The sequence below is a fragment of the Colias eurytheme genome, chromosome 4 (genome assembly GCF_061535395.1).
Source record: "Colias eurytheme isolate Ceu_HAF_F1 chromosome 4, ilColEury1 Martin Lab GWU primary, whole genome shotgun sequence".
Lineage (NCBI taxonomy): Eukaryota > Metazoa > Arthropoda > Insecta > Lepidoptera > Pieridae > Colias > Colias eurytheme.
Genome location: NC_142983.1, coordinates 7,524,920 through 7,546,371, shown reverse-complemented (window position 1 = coordinate 7,546,371; position 21,452 = coordinate 7,524,920). Strand labels below are relative to the sequence as shown.

At 30.6% G+C, this 21,452-nt stretch overlaps 1 protein-coding gene across 1 annotated transcript in view; it reads right to left on the bottom strand.

Annotated features, from left to right (window-relative positions):
- LOC149909084 (uncharacterized) overlaps positions 1-12,419 on the bottom strand; it is a 34,060-nt gene extending 21,641 nt beyond the window's left edge. The window contains exons 1-2 of the mRNA XM_090120690.1: positions 12,366-12,419; positions 12,071-12,199 (exon numbers count right to left, since the gene is read on the bottom strand). Coding sequence (XP_089976816.1) covers positions 12,071-12,091 — 21 coding nt within the window. The 5' untranslated portion in view covers positions 12,092-12,199; positions 12,366-12,419. The remainder of the gene's footprint in view (positions 1-12,070; positions 12,200-12,365) is intronic.
- Between the last annotated feature and the right edge of the window lie 9,033 nt (positions 12,420-21,452).

Here is a 21,452-nt window from a genome sequence, read left to right as displayed (position 1 = left end):
GGAAACGACTTTGTTTATACCATATTATAGTGTTATAGAGAAAAATCTACAAATTGAGTAATTAATTAAAAAATCATAAAGATTAATTATAAACAGATATAGTTACACAGGCACATTTGTTACACTTAGGTATTACAGCCTTATTTTGCTTCTGGTTAAAAATTATTGCCCTTGCTCTACCTACATTTAATTTATTATACTTTTGTTTACACATACACCATTTCGTTAGTTTGAATTTTAACTGCTTAACTTATTATATCAATAGGAATCTAGTTTCATACCTTGCCTACGAGTTTCATTAGTATCAGTTGAAACTATCCAGACTCAGGCATATCGTAGAACTTAGTGGGCGTTACCTATAGCTTATAAATGCTTTATGTGCAATAGTATTCAATATTTTAAAGGTTTTAATAATGCCGCAATGTTTTAATTAGCATTTGCATTGAACACTATATTAAATACGGCAATTAATAAAATATATGTATATGTACTAAACTATTACTATAACTTGTATACGTAGTATATTATTATTAGTCTGTGCTATAACTATTATCTACTTTTATAGAATGTGTCTTTTTCATACCTGCCTTTTGAATTTAAATATAATATTTTTAAAAGAACAGGACATGTTACTTTCCACATCTATACTATCAATCTTTCCAATTACTATTATTGAAAAGACAAGAAAGGAAACAATTTTAGAAGGGTTATAATTGAAGATTGCTCTTCAAACTCTAACAATCTGACGTATACTGTGATCCGGTTTCTCACAACGAGATGATAGTGAGCTTGTTAAGGCCTTTACTAGAACAAGGTTTTGTTAAGTAATCATTTTCATAAATTCTACACCGTACATTCTCTATGGTATCCATCTCGACAAGGACAATTACGTATGAACGTAGTGGACGACGTCTGAATCCTAACATTCGCCTCAGAAACACAGTCACGCACTTAAATCTCATTGTTACAAAACTCTGGAGGCCTATAATGCCATATTCGTCTTATATATTCCTTAACATCAGTGTCAAATATTATGCATTATGCTCGCAATAATTCGCACTATGTAATTTTAACGTATTGATAATGAACCATACTATTGCATATTGGCATAGTGAGTTAGTTTTAACCCAAATCTGTAGTTTTTTATTAGACCCCAAGAGCACTAAAACTACTTGCTATATTTAACAAAATTGATATAATATAACAAATGAAGTGCTCTGTTTTAAAGACATTATTAAAATTAAAAGCGAATAATGAAAGCAAATCCAATATTACAAGTAGGTTTTTAAGGCTCTATTGTAGAGATTTTATTCACAAATATAACATTTCCTTATTGACTAGAAGTTAAATTGAACTATTCTATGAACAAATCGAGAATTATTTCCACCAGTGAAATTAAATGTACCTTCAACCATAGTTAATGTATCGAACTATATGTCTCGATACTATCACTGGATCTTAAATAGAATGGCTCGAAGAACAAAATCTCGTTTGAAACAAAAGCGAGTCGATTGCCTTTATCTTATACACGTGAAAGGCACAGCATAGAAGAATTTACAAACATCGATAGCCCTAAATACACGTTAAGTTTGATTCAATAATCTGTAATCTTGAAAAATCAAATGCAAACGTTTTATACAATTACCTACATTATAATGTATACAGGAAAGCAAGCTGATGTAAAAACTTAGCCTTCTGTATGTTACAATTCAATAAAGATTGTGATTTTCATTATTTTTGTGGTCTTTTAATAGAGGTCTATACTGACGAAATAACTTAGTAAAAATTTCAATTTTATGCCACTTTAAAATCATCATAATTTATTTAACGTAAGCTTGCAAATCAAGCTTTTGTTGCGCAAAGTCGATAAACAATAAAACTATTTCCTCCATAGCAAAGACCGCCAAACCTCAGCACGGACGAACAGACATAACACGATTGTGAATGCGCCAAAAACATTCATATCTCGTGATCTCAATCGGAAAAGGGCAGTTCTATATGCCAGAAACGCATCGCCTATTACGCGGTCATACATGCGTGGAAACCGAATCAACCGTGCATATTGCTACATGCCGACCAGAATGCCGACCACGACGGACGTAGCCTATTCAATTATCTACATTTTACATGACGTAAAAAACTGTATTTTTGCAGAAAGAGGAAGAGGAATGCAAATGTAGAACGACCCTTTGAAATTCCCTTAAGGTGTTTGACATAACAAGGACATAACTGATTTTTTTATTAAAACGAGAGAAAAGAAGCGATGCTGTTTTATCCTCAAATATTCAATTTCGTTTAACACATATTTAGGATACGATAAAATGAACATATTAAAACATTCATTTTACATATAAACATTACAATTATACAAGTATGTTAATTGCAAATAGATAATAAGTAATTGGTTAGAACAGTTTTGAAATATTAGGTCGTAAAATATTGTAATAAAGTAGATATATTTTCTTTACAATGTGCTTATTAAATATTACCTCAGTAAAGAGTGATGTTGGTACAAAAGATTTCTAATCGGAGCAGTTTATTAACATAACTCGTTTCGAAATGTCAGCATAAAGATCTAACAAGGATAGTAAGTAACAAATTATCATGCTTATACAGTTTATTGAAACAATGACAATTGATTCTTGGACGCGCACTTTTATTTCAAGACGTTGTGTTCAAAATATCGCGAAGAAATTGGCAATGAAACCAAATTTTGTGGACTTGAAAAATGTAACCTTATGATATGGGAAATTGGGAACGTTATGATAATATCGAACATGGATAATAAACGAATTACATAAAGTTAAACTCTACAATCTACATATAGAGCATCTACAAATCTTATCCTCAAGTTATCCGAACGTACCTACTAAATATCTCATTATTCTCAATTACTGTGTTCGAAAATTATAGATAACAATATATTGAAGTTACGAGAATTGGTGAAATAACATATTTTTGCTTTTGATGTATTCCATTATTACTGAAAATTTTCACATAAACAAATCGAAATTAGTTAATAAACCTATTAAGAGTATTCACAATATCCATCCACAAACTATAAATGTCTACGTATAATTTTCAACATAACAAAATACAATAAAAATTCATAAAACTAATCTTCAAGCAAAATTACACACAGAATAAGATCATTCTCGGACAGGTGACAAACGCTAACCACGTTATTTGCAGTTACAAAATTGCCTATTAAATATTCAACTCAGTGTACATAGGAAGCTGTAACCGCTTGCAAAACAGAGAAATGGCTATTACAATGGACATTGGTATAAACGCAAGTGACTCAAAGACATATAATAAAATTATTATGACTTGTATCGTGAAGAAATATACACACCGGCACAATTAGCGGAACAGAAAAAAAAGTGACTATGAGATAATAACGCATATATTTGACGAAAATGTAATTAGACACAAAATAACAAATTGATTAACATCTTTTAACAACGTTATTTTTTATTGAAAAATAAAGGAATTTGAAATAAGTGAAATTTTTAGATGATTATGAACCATCACAAAAAATAAAAAAAGTGAGCATTAAATGATTTAACAATAAAATTAAAGCAATAATAAATAACGAGTGTTTCCCCCTCTTGCTCTGTTTAAGGTTTCCATTCGTCTGGGCATGCTACAGATTATGTTATCGATGATTTCTTGAGGCAACCGCTCCCACTCCTCAAGTAATGCGTTTCCAAGTTCATTCAGATTGTTGGGGGCTGGCATTCTGGATTTAACCCTTCTTTTTAGCAAGTCCCAGAGATGCTCTATCGGATTGATATTGGGGGAATTTGCTGGCCACTGCATCACCGGTATACCTACGTGGCTCAGATATGCCTGTCCCGATTGTGCACTATGAGTACGAGCATTATCTTGCTTTAGAATAAAGTCGTCACCAATAAATGGGGCAAATGGTACAACATGTTCTTGTAAAATGTCTCTGATGTATCGATCTGCTGTCATGGTCCCTCCTGTGACTATCACAACTCCGTGCGAGCTCCCAAACATATCCCTCCCCAAACCATAATCGAGCCGCTACCATAAGCCACTGTGTGTTCCAAATTAGACTGTATGTGGCGTTCTCCTTTGCATCTCCATATTCGCTGTCTCCCATCGATCTGTTTTAAAAGAACTCTGCACTCATCAGTAAAGAGAACCTGCTGCCATTCGTTCAAATCCCAGACGATGTTCTCGCGCATCGGTTTCTGTTCCGCTAATTGTGCCGGTGTGTGTATTTAAGAGCGTTCTACGGTTCTATCTGATATATAAAATATGTAGAGCTTTAAATTTATTATATCTCTTCTTATAGTATCTTTAAAATATTTTGGCATATTACTCTTGAATTGAGCGTTAATTTACATAAAAATAAACAATTATAAGGGGGAGGATACATAATATTTAAAATTGGATTTTTTGTTCCATTTTAATTAAACTTTGAGTTGAAATAAATTATGTTATCTAAATAGTCATACATATTTATATATTAGGTTACTTAAGTGATTTTTGATGATAGGTGTCTTTATAAAATAATAAACTATTTTACTATCGCACTGTTATCGTAAACTTTAAGTTATTGCTTGACTATTACATTTATTATTTAGTTATAACTTATAATATTTATATTAGTTTTCTGCGCGCGGCTCGGCCCGCTTTGTCTAATACCTAATAAAGTATATACTAAATCCTTCCTCTGGAATAACTCTATCTATTAAAAAAACGCATCAAATCCGTTGTTTAAAAGGGACATAGGGGACAGAGATAGCGACTTTGTTTTATACTATGTAGTGACTAGTTTTTATATCTACGTACTCTCTTTGATATTCACCGGATTCCCGCAAAATAACAATTATATTGTGAAACATATAAGTGGGTCAAGTTTAAGTCTTGTATTGTATCGTTTATTTAATTAAAGTAAAGTTCCCAACGCCTACACTAATTGATAATTAAATTTCAAACCATAAATTAAAAAGTTCGTTTTATTTAGCATATATTAATACGAAATTATTTACATTCAGTTAAGAAAATTATATTACAACACGTGGAAAACATTTTCTTCGAGACTTATTATAATTACCTAATAATTAAAAATATAATACAACATAAAATACCATATGATTTTTATGATTTTATTAATTGGGAAAGAATATATAAAATTAATAAATTATCTATCTATCTCTATTTAAAAATACTTTTCACATTTCTTGGAATTTAATTCAACATCAACGCAAAAAAGCTTATGTGATACAAAAACTGGCAACTTTATAACAAAGACACTTATTATCTGCAATAAATTCTACCGCAAGTATGGTCAACGTCCTTGCAATAAATAGCTTTGATTAATTGTTCAATTTAACATAAATTCCGAAATAAGATGATATTTGATACGATTCAACTAAATTATGAGAATATAAATGTGTTTTGGCATTTTTATTATGTATTAAACTTAAAATTAGTTGATAACAATCTGAATAGAGTTGTTGAAAACATTTATTGGGTTGTAGAAAATAATATTCTGTGGTTATGACCGTGACATCATCTGAAATTTAGCCCTTATAAACTGGTTTGTATATTTCAATCAAGAAATAAGGAAAATGTAACAAAAGAATGACTAGAATAAGCACCAATTAAATTAATTTTATTGGTAAGCCGTAATTCAGTCAGTGTTAAACTAAAATGCAGCGTATCAAACAAGCTCAATTATATCGAATGTACGTTACGTATCTTATATTTAGATAGTAATCTGATTAAGTAGGAAAGAAAACGTTTTTTATTTGACTACGATTGGGGGTCACGATGTGGCCTTGAAGGCTTTCAATACATTTCAGAATGGATAGTAAGGACAGTTTGCAGTATAATGGTGAAGTTAGTTTAAATATGTAAGGTGCGGCGGTAACTGATAGTTGTGTGGTAACAAAGTACTTAAATGTAGGGTCAACCTTCGCTATGTAGGTGACAACATTGACAAGTCAACTTTGTACTGTGATTAGCGTAGATGACGTGCAATATAATTCTTTTGTTTCGAACATTGTTTTTTAAATGTTTTGTAATTTTCGAAAAATTTATGATTGATTAAATCTATGTGTATACTAGCTGTTGCTAGATGCTGCGCCTAAGCCTCCGCTAGATTAAAACTTATCTGGCTATCGAATTATATTTAGAAACAATAGAGTTTTCTCTTTTTGTCTATTACCTACTGACTACAATAACTAACATCTTTACTAATATACTACTACGATAAAAATGTTCAACTTTTGAAAATATTTCAACAAACAATACATTTTATACAAATTTGTTAAGTTAAATGTGTGATCTTACATCCTTCATTCTCTTTCCTTCAAACGTAAACCAGCTAAAAGAAATCTATTTAAAGGGAACCAAAAACGCGGACGTTCTTGTAATCCACGAATTGAATTACATAACATGTATCGGTCATTAATGCAAGTGCACATGTGCCGTGAATGGCTATATACATTACGCGAGGTAGCGGGAAGCCATGCCCTAAGGCGGGCGCATTACTAGTACACGGCAGACGCGCGACTTTTTGTCGCATGTGACTTTTAAATAATACTTTTTATATAGAAGTTTCAGTGTTTGCAAAATACGCTCTAAAGTAAATATGGAAAACTAAATTTGATCAAGTTCTAGTATTAATGAGACAAAAATTTAGTTCGATATAATGTACAGTAAAAGCGTGCAATTTAGCTGGCTATCGATATTTATTTTTTAAGTCTGTTAATGAGATTTATGGTCATAAACATTTGCAAATACATAATAAAATATTTAAGTAATTGTACGCAAACGACTACAGTTGTCACAACAATATAATAAAAAGAGATAAATGTACAAGAAATACAAATTTAATAAGCAACGAAATGAAGACAGTAAATGTTAAATGGTTCAGTATAATTAGAACTCTTACAGGAAATAACCAATGAACTAGCAATCACAAATTACAGGTTTAAATTAATTTCGAAAATAATTACTGTAGTTGTCTTGCTAAAAAGTAAAATGTATAATTGTATAGGTAGAGTTTCTGAGTTTAACCGCTTATTATACTCAATAACAAGGTAATATTTCATCAATATTTATTTTCATACTGCAACGCTACATGAAATTATCTAAGTGAAGTATCTTTCTTACATTAGTCTGCCTTGTTGTATTATTTGTCTCTGTGTTTTAAGCAATAGGTGTTATCTTTTTATGCGATAGAGTTCGGTTTTATTACATTGAGCCTATATTATTATATTCATTTATGCTTCGAACTCTATAAATTGCAAACCTATATATTTCAGAAAACATAAAGTATTAAAATTAAATGATTGCATTGTCGCTCGTCTACAGAAAAGCTGCGTAGACGCATTAACATACTCGGACTCATACGTCGCGCGTGTGCCCGAGAACCGGTCCTGAACTTCCGCCTTCCGCGATAAATATTACTTTGATAACTATTTTCTCATGAAATTTATTACTAGATAACATAATAAATACATAGAAATTAGTTGATAAAACTTCAGAAGCTTTATTGTATGTAACATGTAAATGACAATAGAAGTCCATCCATTTTTTTTACATATTTACAGGCAGTATTCACCTTCATAATATTATTCTTATTGATTATTCAATAGTTCTATATTTAGAAGATAAGTTATGAATACATAAATTATATATAATATACTGTAAATAAACACGCAAATTTTAATGTGTATTCTAATTTATACGTTTAACCTTTATTTTAATTTTAGTTTGATGGCTAAACTTATAACACTGAATTGTCACTTTAAACAAGTTTTTTACTCTTTAACATCTATTTAATAAAGCAGTAAAACACCAAACTAAGTGGTCATTAAATACGACCATGGCCATGTCGTAATTTTAAGTCTCTCATCGTAACTAAATTCGCTTCCTTCCCTTATAAAAACATCTTGACTTAAGCCTATATTTTATAGATATAATTCTATTAACATACAAATTAACCTTACAGTGACAATTACCTCAACTAAAACGTGCTAAAACTAAGGTATTTGTGCGTAAAAATGTATGGATCGCGTAAGGTCACAGCTTATGTAAATACCTATCCAATGACAAGGCCTCAATTGACATTAAAGTGGATAGTGACCATTTGCCTTGACTCCTATACGAGTGAGGCCAGTGGTGAGAATTTAGAAAAGGAAGTGTACGAGAAATTAACCCATTCATGATTATGTGGTGTCAATGAAACCATTGTTCTTAAATCAGCAGCGAAAAAATAATAAAACAATTACATTCAATTTGCATACCGGGGTTAAACTTTGTGGCATATTTTAATCTTTTAGTTAAATCAGACTCGCTCAGAAGTTGTCGTAGTTACGTTATTTAAAATATTCGAAGATTTCCAAATGTGACTTATGAATAAATCGACATAAATTTTTGAGTTTATTTGACATGATACGTACGAACCAACATACTGCAGTATGTAATTTTAACATATTGCATGATGAGAAATACCTATTAAAATAAAATACTTTAAAATTAGCGATTTTCAGCATTCCTTACCTACATAAATAAGTACTTATGTATTTTTACAAGTAATTTATATTACATATAATATACAATAATTATTATCGAACTGAATACATAAATGAATTCACAAAAATCAAACTGAATCAAGGATAACAATTATACCATAATTATATGTAATAATGTAACATATTATATGCATTTCCGTTTTTTTATGCGTCACGACTCACGATTATGATATAAAATATAAAGTATGAACAATCATTTGGTCGCAGTATCATTAACTTTTAAACCCACATTTTGTATGGATGATATTAAATTATTCTGACTGCATTGATAGACTCCAGTCTCTAGATTGTATATTTAAATAGAAAATAATCAAAATGACAATGAATATAATTTTTCTACAATCACAAATCTAAAAGAACATTATCTACAATTAATATGATAAAAAACAAATTTTACGTTCCTTTAAAGTTGAAATTCATGAGAACAGTGTCATCAAAAATGCATCGAGTATAAAAATTCCGTCTCCCATCTCTATAACGAAATTTACGCACGATAAATATATCGTACTTATAAAATAAATAACGCTTTCTACATGTAAGTACTATGTGTATTTTGTGAATGCACTTTCTGCGTTACACAAGTGTTGCGACATCGAGTCGTCAAGTCCATTAAATTCCTATTATTTTGGTCACACAACGTAATGTTTACAAGGCTACATTGTCGCATGTTCTAAATAGCCATTTGTCTATTGTTACCGAATGTTATCTTTTTCATGGTTATAAACAAGGTTCTGTTATGCATAACGATTTGACACTTGGGTTCTCGGACAATTATTTTTATTATCTTGATAAATAAATGGATAAATATTTGAAATTTGTATCACATAATTCAGGGTTTCGTACGTGACTATAAAATATATGGATGCATAATTCAGCAATCTCACTATACTCTTATTACAAGCAGTACCTATATAGCTCATAAAATTGCATTGACAGTATCGTCGAGGAGTTGCCAGTTAGTTCAAAATCATAGCTTTTTAGCGTTTAGTTCAGTTTATAGACATAATATTATGATCAATATAGGGGGAACCCTCTGGCTCCTGAGACACAGTTTTAAACTAGTTCGGGAGCCGAAGGATACATTATTTTGACCTGTGTATTGTGTAATGATGTCAATAAAGAATTTTATTAGGTTTTTTTTTTATTATAGCATGCGTTAGCATGAGTCTTATTTGAAAAAAATATTTTTACAAATTAACATTTACTAAGCCTTATCTTATAATAAGCAGTCTGAAAAACTAATTGGAGGCATTATCCTTACCTACTCATTATTTCAATGCATTATTTTAACGCGCTGCTGAACTCACCTTGACGAGTTTGTTATGATTAATGAAAATTAGTAACTAATCGGCAATCATCTGAACAATTTCAATAAAAAGATAATATCTCACGTAATTATTGCTTATATGGGTCGTTCACCCACTAGCCGCGGAACTGTGAAGGTCGCTTTTTACATACATATCTCGGTCACGAGACCCATCAAGAGTCTTGTGTACGAGTGACCACAAATTACCTTCAGGTATTTTATTATTTGATACGATAATGACCCGTAAAACAAAGTATTACATGTTAAAGTAGAATAAATAATTGTTACTCGCATGCCTGGCTACAATATTGCAATAATGAGAATCCATCGGGTACTTAGTTTTAACACCGACTATACCTTGGCCGTAATTAATGTTGTTCTTTTGTTTGTTTTACACTTAAATAATCACCTGGTTTATGTAAAGTCCGAATTGATTGTTTATATTTATTTCCTAATGAGGAAGCTCTCGATATAACGATTACCTACTTAAGAAAGTAAATAAATCATAACATGTCAAAGAAGATTAAGGCATTACGCGGCAATATTATAAAATTAAACTAAATAAGATGAAGACATTTTAGTTAAAACAATGTTATATAATATTGAAAACATTCGAGTGTTAGTTTAAAAGACGCACGTACACCCGGATATCGATTCTTATCCAATTAGACCTCCATACAATTTCAAGTATCGAATTCAGAGTTTTAATAAGTTTAACTGCTAATCATAATAACCAAACTTTTAATAACAGAATCCTCAATATACGTTTAATATCCCTCAATAGGTTGTAGTGTGAAAAAATATGTATTCAAAAACGATAATTATCAAGTAATTGAACTATAGTCTGTCCACTATAAGAATTGCTTTTTGACAGCTCGACGGGTGATACCAGAAGTGATGTTCAAAAGATTATCGATTGTGATACCATTTCAATTATAAATTAAAAATATTATCATAAATCGAATCAGGTACGTAAATAATAATTACAACGTAAACGTACTAATAAGATATGTAATAATAAGACCACATATCTATGCATTGTATGTTAAAACTAAACTAAACTAATATTTTATTATTTATTGGTTTCTATCTTACAATTTGGTTGTCTTTACGTTAAAATTATATAACATAATAGAAGAGTTATTCTGCATCGGATATATTTTACAGAGTATTTCTATCGATTATTATAATCTATCGACCCATCATTGAATAATTCTGTGTAGACATCACTAAGTGGGCGGGACCTGTCCATGAAGAACGATAATTATTTGTATGACATTTTAACATAGACAATACAATCCTTCATAGGCGTGAAGCTGTCAAAAAGCAAATAATATAATGGACAGAGTATAATTGTACATAATGATTACGACTAAAACAATAAATCGATTAACGAAATAATCCATACATTAGGTAATATTGAATAATCGTGCAATAGTTTCAAAATTGAAATCGGCGGTCGTTTATGCAGCTAATTATTATCAACAATATGACAGGACTGTTAAGGAAGTGTGCCGGATTACATTAAACTACATGGTCGTATTAAGAAATTAGTTCTAAATAACCAGTTCGAGTCTAGTCACGAGCTCTATATCTTATTGTATGCTCTGTTTCCACTAGCTCCTGTTGTTTTTGACACAATTACTTGTAAAGATTAAAAAAATATTCAGCGTCACATCACTAATCTTTAAAAAAATAACAAAAAATTGCCGCCAAAATTTACATAAGTGTCAATAAATCAAATAGATTACCTATTGATAAAAGATGACATATAACATTACATTTATTACGTAAAGTTGAAAAAACTGTATGACAATTAATAATTGAATAATTACGACGCTAACAGCTTTAAAAATTTTCTCGTTCTAGATACGAGGCGACATTATGTAATTAACACGGAAAGCTTATTAATTTGACATAACATTCACGTGCTCTATTGCTCTAAACTGAACCTGTCATTTCGCACACTAACGTTAATTAACGCTAATTTTAACAAATTTTAATTTGTGAGTTGAGAAAGTTAAAAAAGTTGTAAGCTTATATTGCACTTAAAAATGTTGTGACTAAACATTAAAAAAACACAAATTATTTCCCTGATTTCGTCTTTTTCTATTGTTGCTTATATTATCTACCAAAGAGTAATAAATAATAGCGGTCTATATCAAATAAGAGCGCAGATACTTACGATTTTTAAATAGCTATTCATGTTGACGGTCTATCACACTGTCACAATCACTGGGGGATGTAGCGAACTTGCTAGTCCGCTGCGGCCGCGCAAACTGACTCCGGAGTCCGACCAGCTGGGTTCTGCCGTCTGCAACGAAACGGTGGTGGTAGTCGGTACAATAACCAATTCCGCTCACAACATACGTAGGTACGAACGTGAAAAGCGAATCGCGGGGATGTGGAAACTGTTTCGCAACGACCTTGGCAATCGGCCTGATTGGATCGTAATTTTTAATTCATTTTCTTTTACGTACTGTGAGGCTTTGTCTTGGCGGGTGTTGGCGGCGTGAGATTGTGTCTGGTTGTAAGCGCTTCAGTGCCGAGTTCTTATTATATAGGACAGACGGCGACCTCCAGGCTACTGAATGCCGCTCTGATCCATCTTATCATTGGAGATTACACCTCAAACTGTCAAAGGTATACGAAATGAGACCACGGATAAAGGTATCCTTCAAAGGAATGTTTTCTTTTAATAAGGCTAATTACCTATATTCAACGTGGTGAAGGAAGATTATATTGTGCAATGTATCCTTAATTGCTCAAATAATTATTTTATTTTGAAGAAACTTCAAAGGGATACCTACTATCGGTCCAATATCCATGAAATCTGTCTTGAAGTTTTTTAAACCATGAATCAATAAATCTAAGAACTCATTATATTATTAAGGTAGTTGTTATTCAGATAATATCAAAAACTGAAAATTCAAAATAACAGAATATTCTAGAAGCCTGAATGATCCTAGACTCCGTTTTAACCTAGTAACCAAGGAATTTACTAAAGAACATTATGGCTAGGTACTTAATAAAATATTTAATGAATAATTAATATGAATAAAATGGAAAAAGTAAATCATATCATATTATAAAACATAGATACTTAATATAAGGTAACGTTGTGTAATAAAATAGTTTTTAAGGTTACCTACTAATATTTTTTCTTGTTTAAATATATTTACCAAAATAGTAAATTAATGGAATTATTCATTCATTGAATGTCCGAGTCGATGACATTTCTTAATAGTCAAATAAAACTTGTTTGTTGAACCCGGAAATAAATTTTATTCACACAATTCTTAAAGCATAAAAACATGTAAATAATGCATAAAATTATGAAAATGCACCCAGTAAATATATAATTTATAAAATATTATGTTTTATCCGTATTAAGGAAATTTTCATATAGCACCGAAAATTAAATAGGTATATCTACCTACGTACGAGACGTAGGTAGATACTTTTGCTTTGGTACTTTGCTACAAAGGAAAAAATTAAAGCTCCTAGATCTTAATATTTCTCACATTTTTTAGTTAAGGTTTAAATTGAACTATATTTTATATTATACATTTCTATTTTTGATTTTTTGGGATTATTATTTAGGGAATCATCATCATCATGTTTAATTGCACTTTGTTTTAGAACGCAAGGTGTACCTTTGTAAAAAAAATGTAATCAAAGAAATTAAAAACTTAAATTTCTGCATAAGAATTGTGTTACCAATGCCATTTTCACTTATAACAACACAAGAGCTTCAAAATTATTGGGTATTTTCCGATAGGTTCGTTGCAAACAAATGAAGGAGTCAAAACTTGACGACTTTATTTGTTTTACAGGGAACCTTGAGGGAAATGCCAGATAATTTTGAAGCTCGTGTGGTATTCGGGGTTTATTTTTCCGTCCCAAAGTCCCAAATGTCGGCCAATAATTTCACAATTGAATTCAACCTGTCAGTTTGACGTCAACTACCAGAGAAAATTTTCAAAAAATTATCAGTATAATACCATGTAGGTTGTACCACGTGACGTCGAATGGTGCAATTCTATTGGTCAATATTTGGGTCGGAAAAATAATCAAAATTATTTAATTTTTAAAAAGATACTAAAATAAATGAAAATAAATTTTAATAAAAAAAATATATAAATCAAGGTAAAGTTTCAACTATTTCACAACACAATTGTGTCATAGTTAGACTAAAATATAAACTTAAGTTCTAATTATGTTATGTGAAGGAATTTTATTATTTTACTAATTAATATACGTGCATATTATTTTATCATAACTCACATTGATAACGGTGGCATTGTTATAATTTGCACGCCTTCAAAAAGACCTCGTTTAAAGATAATCATTGAATCGAAATGATTCTTATATTCAAATTAACTCTTTTTGATAAAATGAGACATGAACAAGTATATTATTGCAATGGGAATAATCAAAATACTTAATAAATGTAAATTTTCCCAATATAACAATACAACAGAACCATTTTTGTGCAATAGAGCTAGATAAAATAAAGAAAACGTTTTCCTATACAGTAGGTTGTTCAAGACTGACTAATGAATTTGAAAAAATTAAATTTTTGCAAGTCATATCAATAGTTCATTTTCAATTAAATTAAATTAAAACTGCTCTGATACACTAGAAAAGAGCTTTAGTACAATAAAATAATATCCCGTGTGACTTTCCATGCGACGTACAATTTAATAAAAACAATAATATAAGTAATTTATTTCTTATTAAATGAACATTATAAAAGGTCAATTTATATATCATATCATTATTAATCGTCACAGACATATTATTTTGCCCTCTATTGATAAAATAAATAATATTTTGTATCCGCCATGTAATAAAATTGTAACAGGGTCGCAGATATTATGCATGCAGAATAAGTTGAGGAAAACAATAATAATATAATATTTACAGGATCGAAGGAAGCTACATACAAGGCTCTGAGAAGAAGAAATTTTCTGGTCTTCTTTTCAATTTTCATACTATGCTACAGCATTTGAATTAGTGTTCTTGGCTTAAATTTACTGCAGGGAAATTTCAGCGGAAACTAGCCAAGTCCAGGTGACACTATTATTATAAGTCACAAGTTCATATAATAAAATAATTAAATAATAAAGTATAGATATTATTTCTTAGGGCCGATTACGCTTGGATATTCGTCGAATAATGTATAAAACTACCATTTTAAAAACGTTTTTGAAACGTTAAAACTACCATTTCAAACGTTTAATTGCCCGTATTTGACAGTTTACGTGACATTTTAATATTATCGTGTAATACTTTATTGGACGGATAAGTTTTATCCAAGCATTGAAAAATCGGCCCTTAAAGTATCATAGGACAAAAATCGCATCAGGGTGTAATTTGAAATCTATTTAGAACAATAAATGTTATTTTCTAAACATAATAAAAATAATGCCCCATTTATTATTTAATTTAGGTAGATAAGTATTAATCTTCTATCTAAATGTTAACCGCCTTTATGCAAAACAAAAAGCTACAATCTAAAAACACAATTATTCTGTTTGTCAAATGCTAACCTCGGACAGATTTATTCCAGATAAAATAATAGTTACTTCATAATTTCGGATGAAGGCTGGACGTGATCCAAAACCAGTCTCGATGGGTTCGCTCGAGATAAGGCTTTATGGTCAGAAAGATGAATATTACCTTTGATTAAAAGTAAAAGCTCTTAAATAACTGTTCATTATTTGTTGGTAAATAATAAACGGCAGTAAGCATGTTTACGGATAAATTAATAAATAAAATAAATAAATGTATACAGGCAAAGCTGTTGGTTTGAAATATAATATTTTGAACTTGTGAAATGTCAAATTTTCGACTTTAATATTATACCTTTATTGTGCAACTCAAGAAGCTTATGTGTATAAGATATAAGCTTCTTGGTGCAACCATATTCTCTAATGTTACTTTTATATTGATAAACGTCATAATTATAGAGCCATGAAACAACTAAAAAATAAGTAAAAAATTATGTAACTAGATATGTAATGAAAATACATGAGCGTATACCTATGGATGAACTTAAACATGTAAATTATGACGAATTAAATGTGACAATTTTTTTTAATTCGATATTATTATAATTCATACGTAATCTTTTTTTGTTCTATTTATTTACTCAGGACTCTTTAAAACTCTATTCTATTTGCATTTGCATTACCTAGGTATTTGTTATTCAAAAACAAACATAATATTTAGCATTTACATGGATAACTATTCTCATTTCACAGCTGTAAAGAATGTGTAAACAGACCGATACATTTCCTTGCCTTTAAGGTAAATCTACGCAATTCTCTATATTAACATAAACACTCAGTCTAATCGTTTATCTTGTAAATATTGAATGTCATCGACGCGAAACATGAGTAATTAAGAACTAGTCTCATCGAGGTATCTGGCCTCAAATTAAAGCCATATAGCGACAAAACAAGTATGTATAAGTAAACAAGTATAACTACGTATAACAACACTTCCGCAAAACCCAGCGGTATGGTACCGAAGGTGAATGGCCTCAGGCTGTGGACAATGCCAGTGAATGGGATACATTTTATAAAAATATCAAAGCGCCCATACCCTACATAACCTTATAGAACCTTTGTACATACGGTCATATGGATAAAGCTCAGACATAACAAAAACAACAAAACTATCTACAAATCCCCTAGCATAAAAAAGGATTTAGATAGGTAGAGAAACCTATTTAAAATTTGGATTTAGTTTGACGTCAATAGTTACATATTCTGAATACATATAAGAATATTCTTTTATTTATTTACAAGGTAACTTAACATTTTATCCAACACATTAATAGGTAATTACTTATGTATTTATACTGTCTTTTCCGCTATCGAAATTTTGTCCAAACAAATAATAAAAGCTGGAAATATGAATATCACAGACTCTAAAAATTCGAAAAGTATAGTATTTACGCTACACTTATTATTGTGCAATATTACGATAATGTGCAAAAATGTAATTTAATACATTTCGTTGTTAAGAGCTATTAAACATACAAGGATTTATTAATAAAATCTAGTAAATAAAATACCTTCAAATATCCTTCAACTAATATTATTAAAAATGTAACATTATTTTACATAAATACATTATTTATGAAACTTAATAAATTACCGAAGAGTCAAAGAAAACTTTGCCTATACATTAAATTGTGATTTAAATTAATAATAATAGTAATGGCTTATAAAACTGTGACTCTTCTCAATTTAAACCGAAATTTATGATCCGCTTTTATTTCTTAATTATGAATAAGTGGGTCGATTTATAGTTAAAATATAATGTGTGTTGCGTTCTTGTTTCTGTTGTTCATTAAAATTTAAATAGACTTAATTCTCATGTTATTAATTATTATGAAGTAACCTTCTCGCAACATTGAACTTGCATTATGACAATGACCCAATTATTGTCTATGGTTCATTGATCCAATAAGACCATCGCCGTCAATGATCTATTCAGGCGGATCGATAAAAATTCCATTGCACGAGCACATTTATTCGCAATAATAAAACCATTAACTATATTTTTATCCCTTGATGTGAATCTCAGTGTATAGATGGGTAGATTAGGCCGAAACTTTTTATGAAGGAAATTATTAAGGATAGATTCTATATTTAGAGATTTAGATTTAGATTTTTAACAAATACTTAAAAATCTGGTTGTAAATAATTGAAAAATAATGACGTAAAATTTTGTCATCAAAATGTCGCATAAAAACGCAATATACCTATCAAACCAATAAGTTTGCGTGTCCTATCTTATTTCATTAAAATCGTTTTAGACTTACAATGGGCTCACCATCTGCATCGGTTTTTCCTATGTCTCACGAAGTCACGACTACGAGAGAGTTTTTCAATCAACCAAACTGCAATTATTATTTAATCGTTTACAGAATATCATCATTTAATCCTTCACCTTGCAATACCATTCAAGTGTAACATAGACGCAAAAATGTTTCATTACTTAACAATAATGGTGCCAAGTTCACCGCTCCAATCTCCGTTGTGTCAAATTACAGTATTCGTTATGCTAGATAAAACACGTCAATATTTAATACGCTTACAATTGGTATTGATAATGATACTTTTATGTCTCACTTCTCGATAGAATTACTGAAAATGAAGCGAGATTGTCCACCGGTTCTTCGAAAGAGAAATATCTAATCGGAACCAAAAAAAAACAAATGGTCATGTCAGGACTCAGGAGCAGGAGGAAAAGCTCGCAAAGGTTATAAATATTATCTATCTTTTTTACATAATAAATACCCAAGTCATTTTATTAAATTAATTTATAAAAAAATTAAATAAGTCGACATTGCTCTGTGGGCGCTTTTTAGACATTTAAAAAAATTTGTGAATAAAGTTCAGCTCGGTACACAACTGAAAATGGAAGAGATAAAGAAAAAAATACTTTATTTTATAATATAATAATAACATGTACATACTATCTACAGGAAGATTTATTTTCCCGGGAGTGTATTATCGCATGATCTTATTACCTAAAAAGCTACCTCAGTTCGCAATACAGGCACTTTACAATGTAGCTGCAATTATGATTTGTTATCATATAATATACATAGTCATTGACCATAGACTTGTTAGGTCACACATCAGACTTTTTATTAGGTTAACGTAATAACCTCACTTTTTGTTCAATTAGTCACGACATCACGAAGTTGCCATGGATACAATATATTGGATATTATATTTATTACAATTTATAAATAAAACCCACTTCGTTTAACGTTTGAGTCATTAAAACTACCTACTGAATTTATTTTAATAAAACATACACTATTACTTAAATACAATGTCACAGTATTACAATATTTCCTAATATTGTGATACTGTGATAATGTTTTGACATTCGTTTGCGTATGGGTACAGTTATCATAATATGCAAATTAATTATAATTCCTACAATATTATACATGTATATACATAATATACACGCATGATATTATGAGATACACATCAAACTCATAAATACCCTTTTGGAGAATGGTTTAATATTTTCCACTCAATCGTGTGAAAAAAGTAAAGTAAATATTGAATGTACTCGTATTTATTTAAATAACAAAACAACTACTTATTTATAGAAATAAACAAACCGTTTTAAATAAGAATTTATATGGCTATTTCATAATCTTATGACACTGGCTACAACATAGTTGATTCGCTACAAACACGTTAAGAAATTAACATTGAATAACCTATCACAATTGATTAAAAATTAATTGCATTTATAATTTTTTAACCGATATATAGCTAGAATAGATTAAAACACCGGAAGGAAGGATGTAGGGCGGCCTTGTCACAACTTCCGACGTCTAGAGATAGGGTTCACTGTGTGACCTTCCTATGACTCGACAACTAAGTATAAATGAATTTGTTAGAAACAGTGAAGTCTAGTTGAGTAGGTATTCTAGTTGGAAATTATTGAATTTCAGTTCGCCTGACAAAGTTCTTGAATTATTTTTAAACACATTTGAAAAGCAAATTCAGCATTTGCGATTAACGCACAAATTAGGAGTACCTACCTATTTAGTAAAATAGTTATATGTATAGATACTTCGTAAATTAAGGATTAATTATAATTCTTCTTGTCATTTCGTTTCATTATGTTTTTTCATAAAATAATTTAAAGTCTTAATAAGTAGTTTTAATCGATTTAATGATATCTAATGATCTTGGCAAAAATTAGTTTCGCAAAAAATAGTTGACGGAATACTATTTTCCAATTTCCAAAATTATTAATTATGGAAATTATTAGTATAAGATTCCCAATGTTGATTATCGTGGTCTTAAGCCGGGTATCCACTTAGGTTCGCCGTGGTTTGCGAACATTTTGTGCTCCGCGAACGTGAACATGTACAGTGCAGGTACACACTTAGGCTGCAACGCTTAAATTCCGCGCTCCGGTCTCCAGTCGACACACGACGGTCGGTGCAAACATGCCGCCTCCAGAATTAGTAGGAAGTGCAGCTTATATTTTGATACCTACATTATATTGTGATGGAATACAAACAACCTCCTCGATTTTGGCAAGCTAATATGTATAAGGGAAGAAGAAATAATGAAATAATGCATATATTCATCATTTCATCGGACCACTCCATGTTCGCGAACTTAACAAACTCACGCTCGCGTCCACGAACAAACTGCGCTCCCCTTTGAGTTCGCGCAAAAAACCGCTTCCGGAGCGCTCCGCCGTGCTCCGATCGTGCTCCAGTCGCGCTCCGCGATCACGACGTATCCATTATGTTTGGTTTGCAGAGCGGGCGCGTTCGCAAACCACGGCGAACCTAAGTGGATACCCGGCTTTAGATATCGTGGTAGAAGATAGGTACGATATCGTGTTGTATATTATAACTAACTTGGTAGTTAGGTACAACGTTTTTATATTTATTTTTTATTAGGTTTATTTATCTAAATAATTAGGTTTATTTATTAAATATGAAGAGTACATAAAGATTTTTCCTTCCAGGTCCTTCCTTCGATCGTTCCTTCAAGTGATTTGTTCAAGTCTTCGTTCCTTTATAGTCTATAAAATAAAAATATAAAAAAAACGGTCACCCTTCTAGTTACCCAGTTCTAAGTCCGAGCTTAAACCCCTAATCAAGGAGGCGGACACCAAAATATGTTAATCTATAAGCAGGTAACTCATTAGTATTATAATACGAGCACAGGCAATAATTCTCGCGTTTTTTCACTGGGTATAAGGCTAGAGGCATTAAAAATGTAGATAGAAAAGAATGTCAATTTGAATTTATTATATACCAGCGGTCCGCCCCGGCTTCGCCCGTGGTACATATTTCGCAATAAAAGGTAGCCTATGTTCTCAGGGTCTAAAGATATGATATGTGCCAAATTTCATCAAAATCGGTCCAGTAGTTTATGCGTGAAAACCATACATACAAACATACAAACCTTTCCTCTTTATAATAATATTATGTATAGATTTTAATGTGCCTCAAAAGTATGTTGCATGATTAACTGATAAAATTTAAATTTTCTGGCAGATTGCACAACAGGGCCGCACAGTATCGATGCATTTCAATGATAATAATTGCAATGAGCGAAATGCAATGATATTTTTGTCATCACTTCGTAAAACAATTCATTTTTTATTCTGTAAATCGTCTTTCAGATATTTTAAAAATATCTATGAACTTGTGTAAAGTCAATGGCCTATAATAACTGTACTTATTACATATGAAAACATTGACAATAATATCTATTAACATTTTACATTTGGCCTACCACTGCAATTTGTTAAGGCAAACATTAGGCATAAGGAAATAGTATTATCTCCTAAATTAGCCTTTGTTTAATCTTTTATATGCCTTATACCTTATTTACATAATTAAGTACCTACAGAATAAGGCTTCATACGTGCTTCATACGCACAATTACAATATTTTCTATATACCTACTACTTTGTGTAAGAATAACAAATATTATAAATAGTCCAAAATAGAAGTAGGTGCGTTATGCTCATTATGTTGCAATATG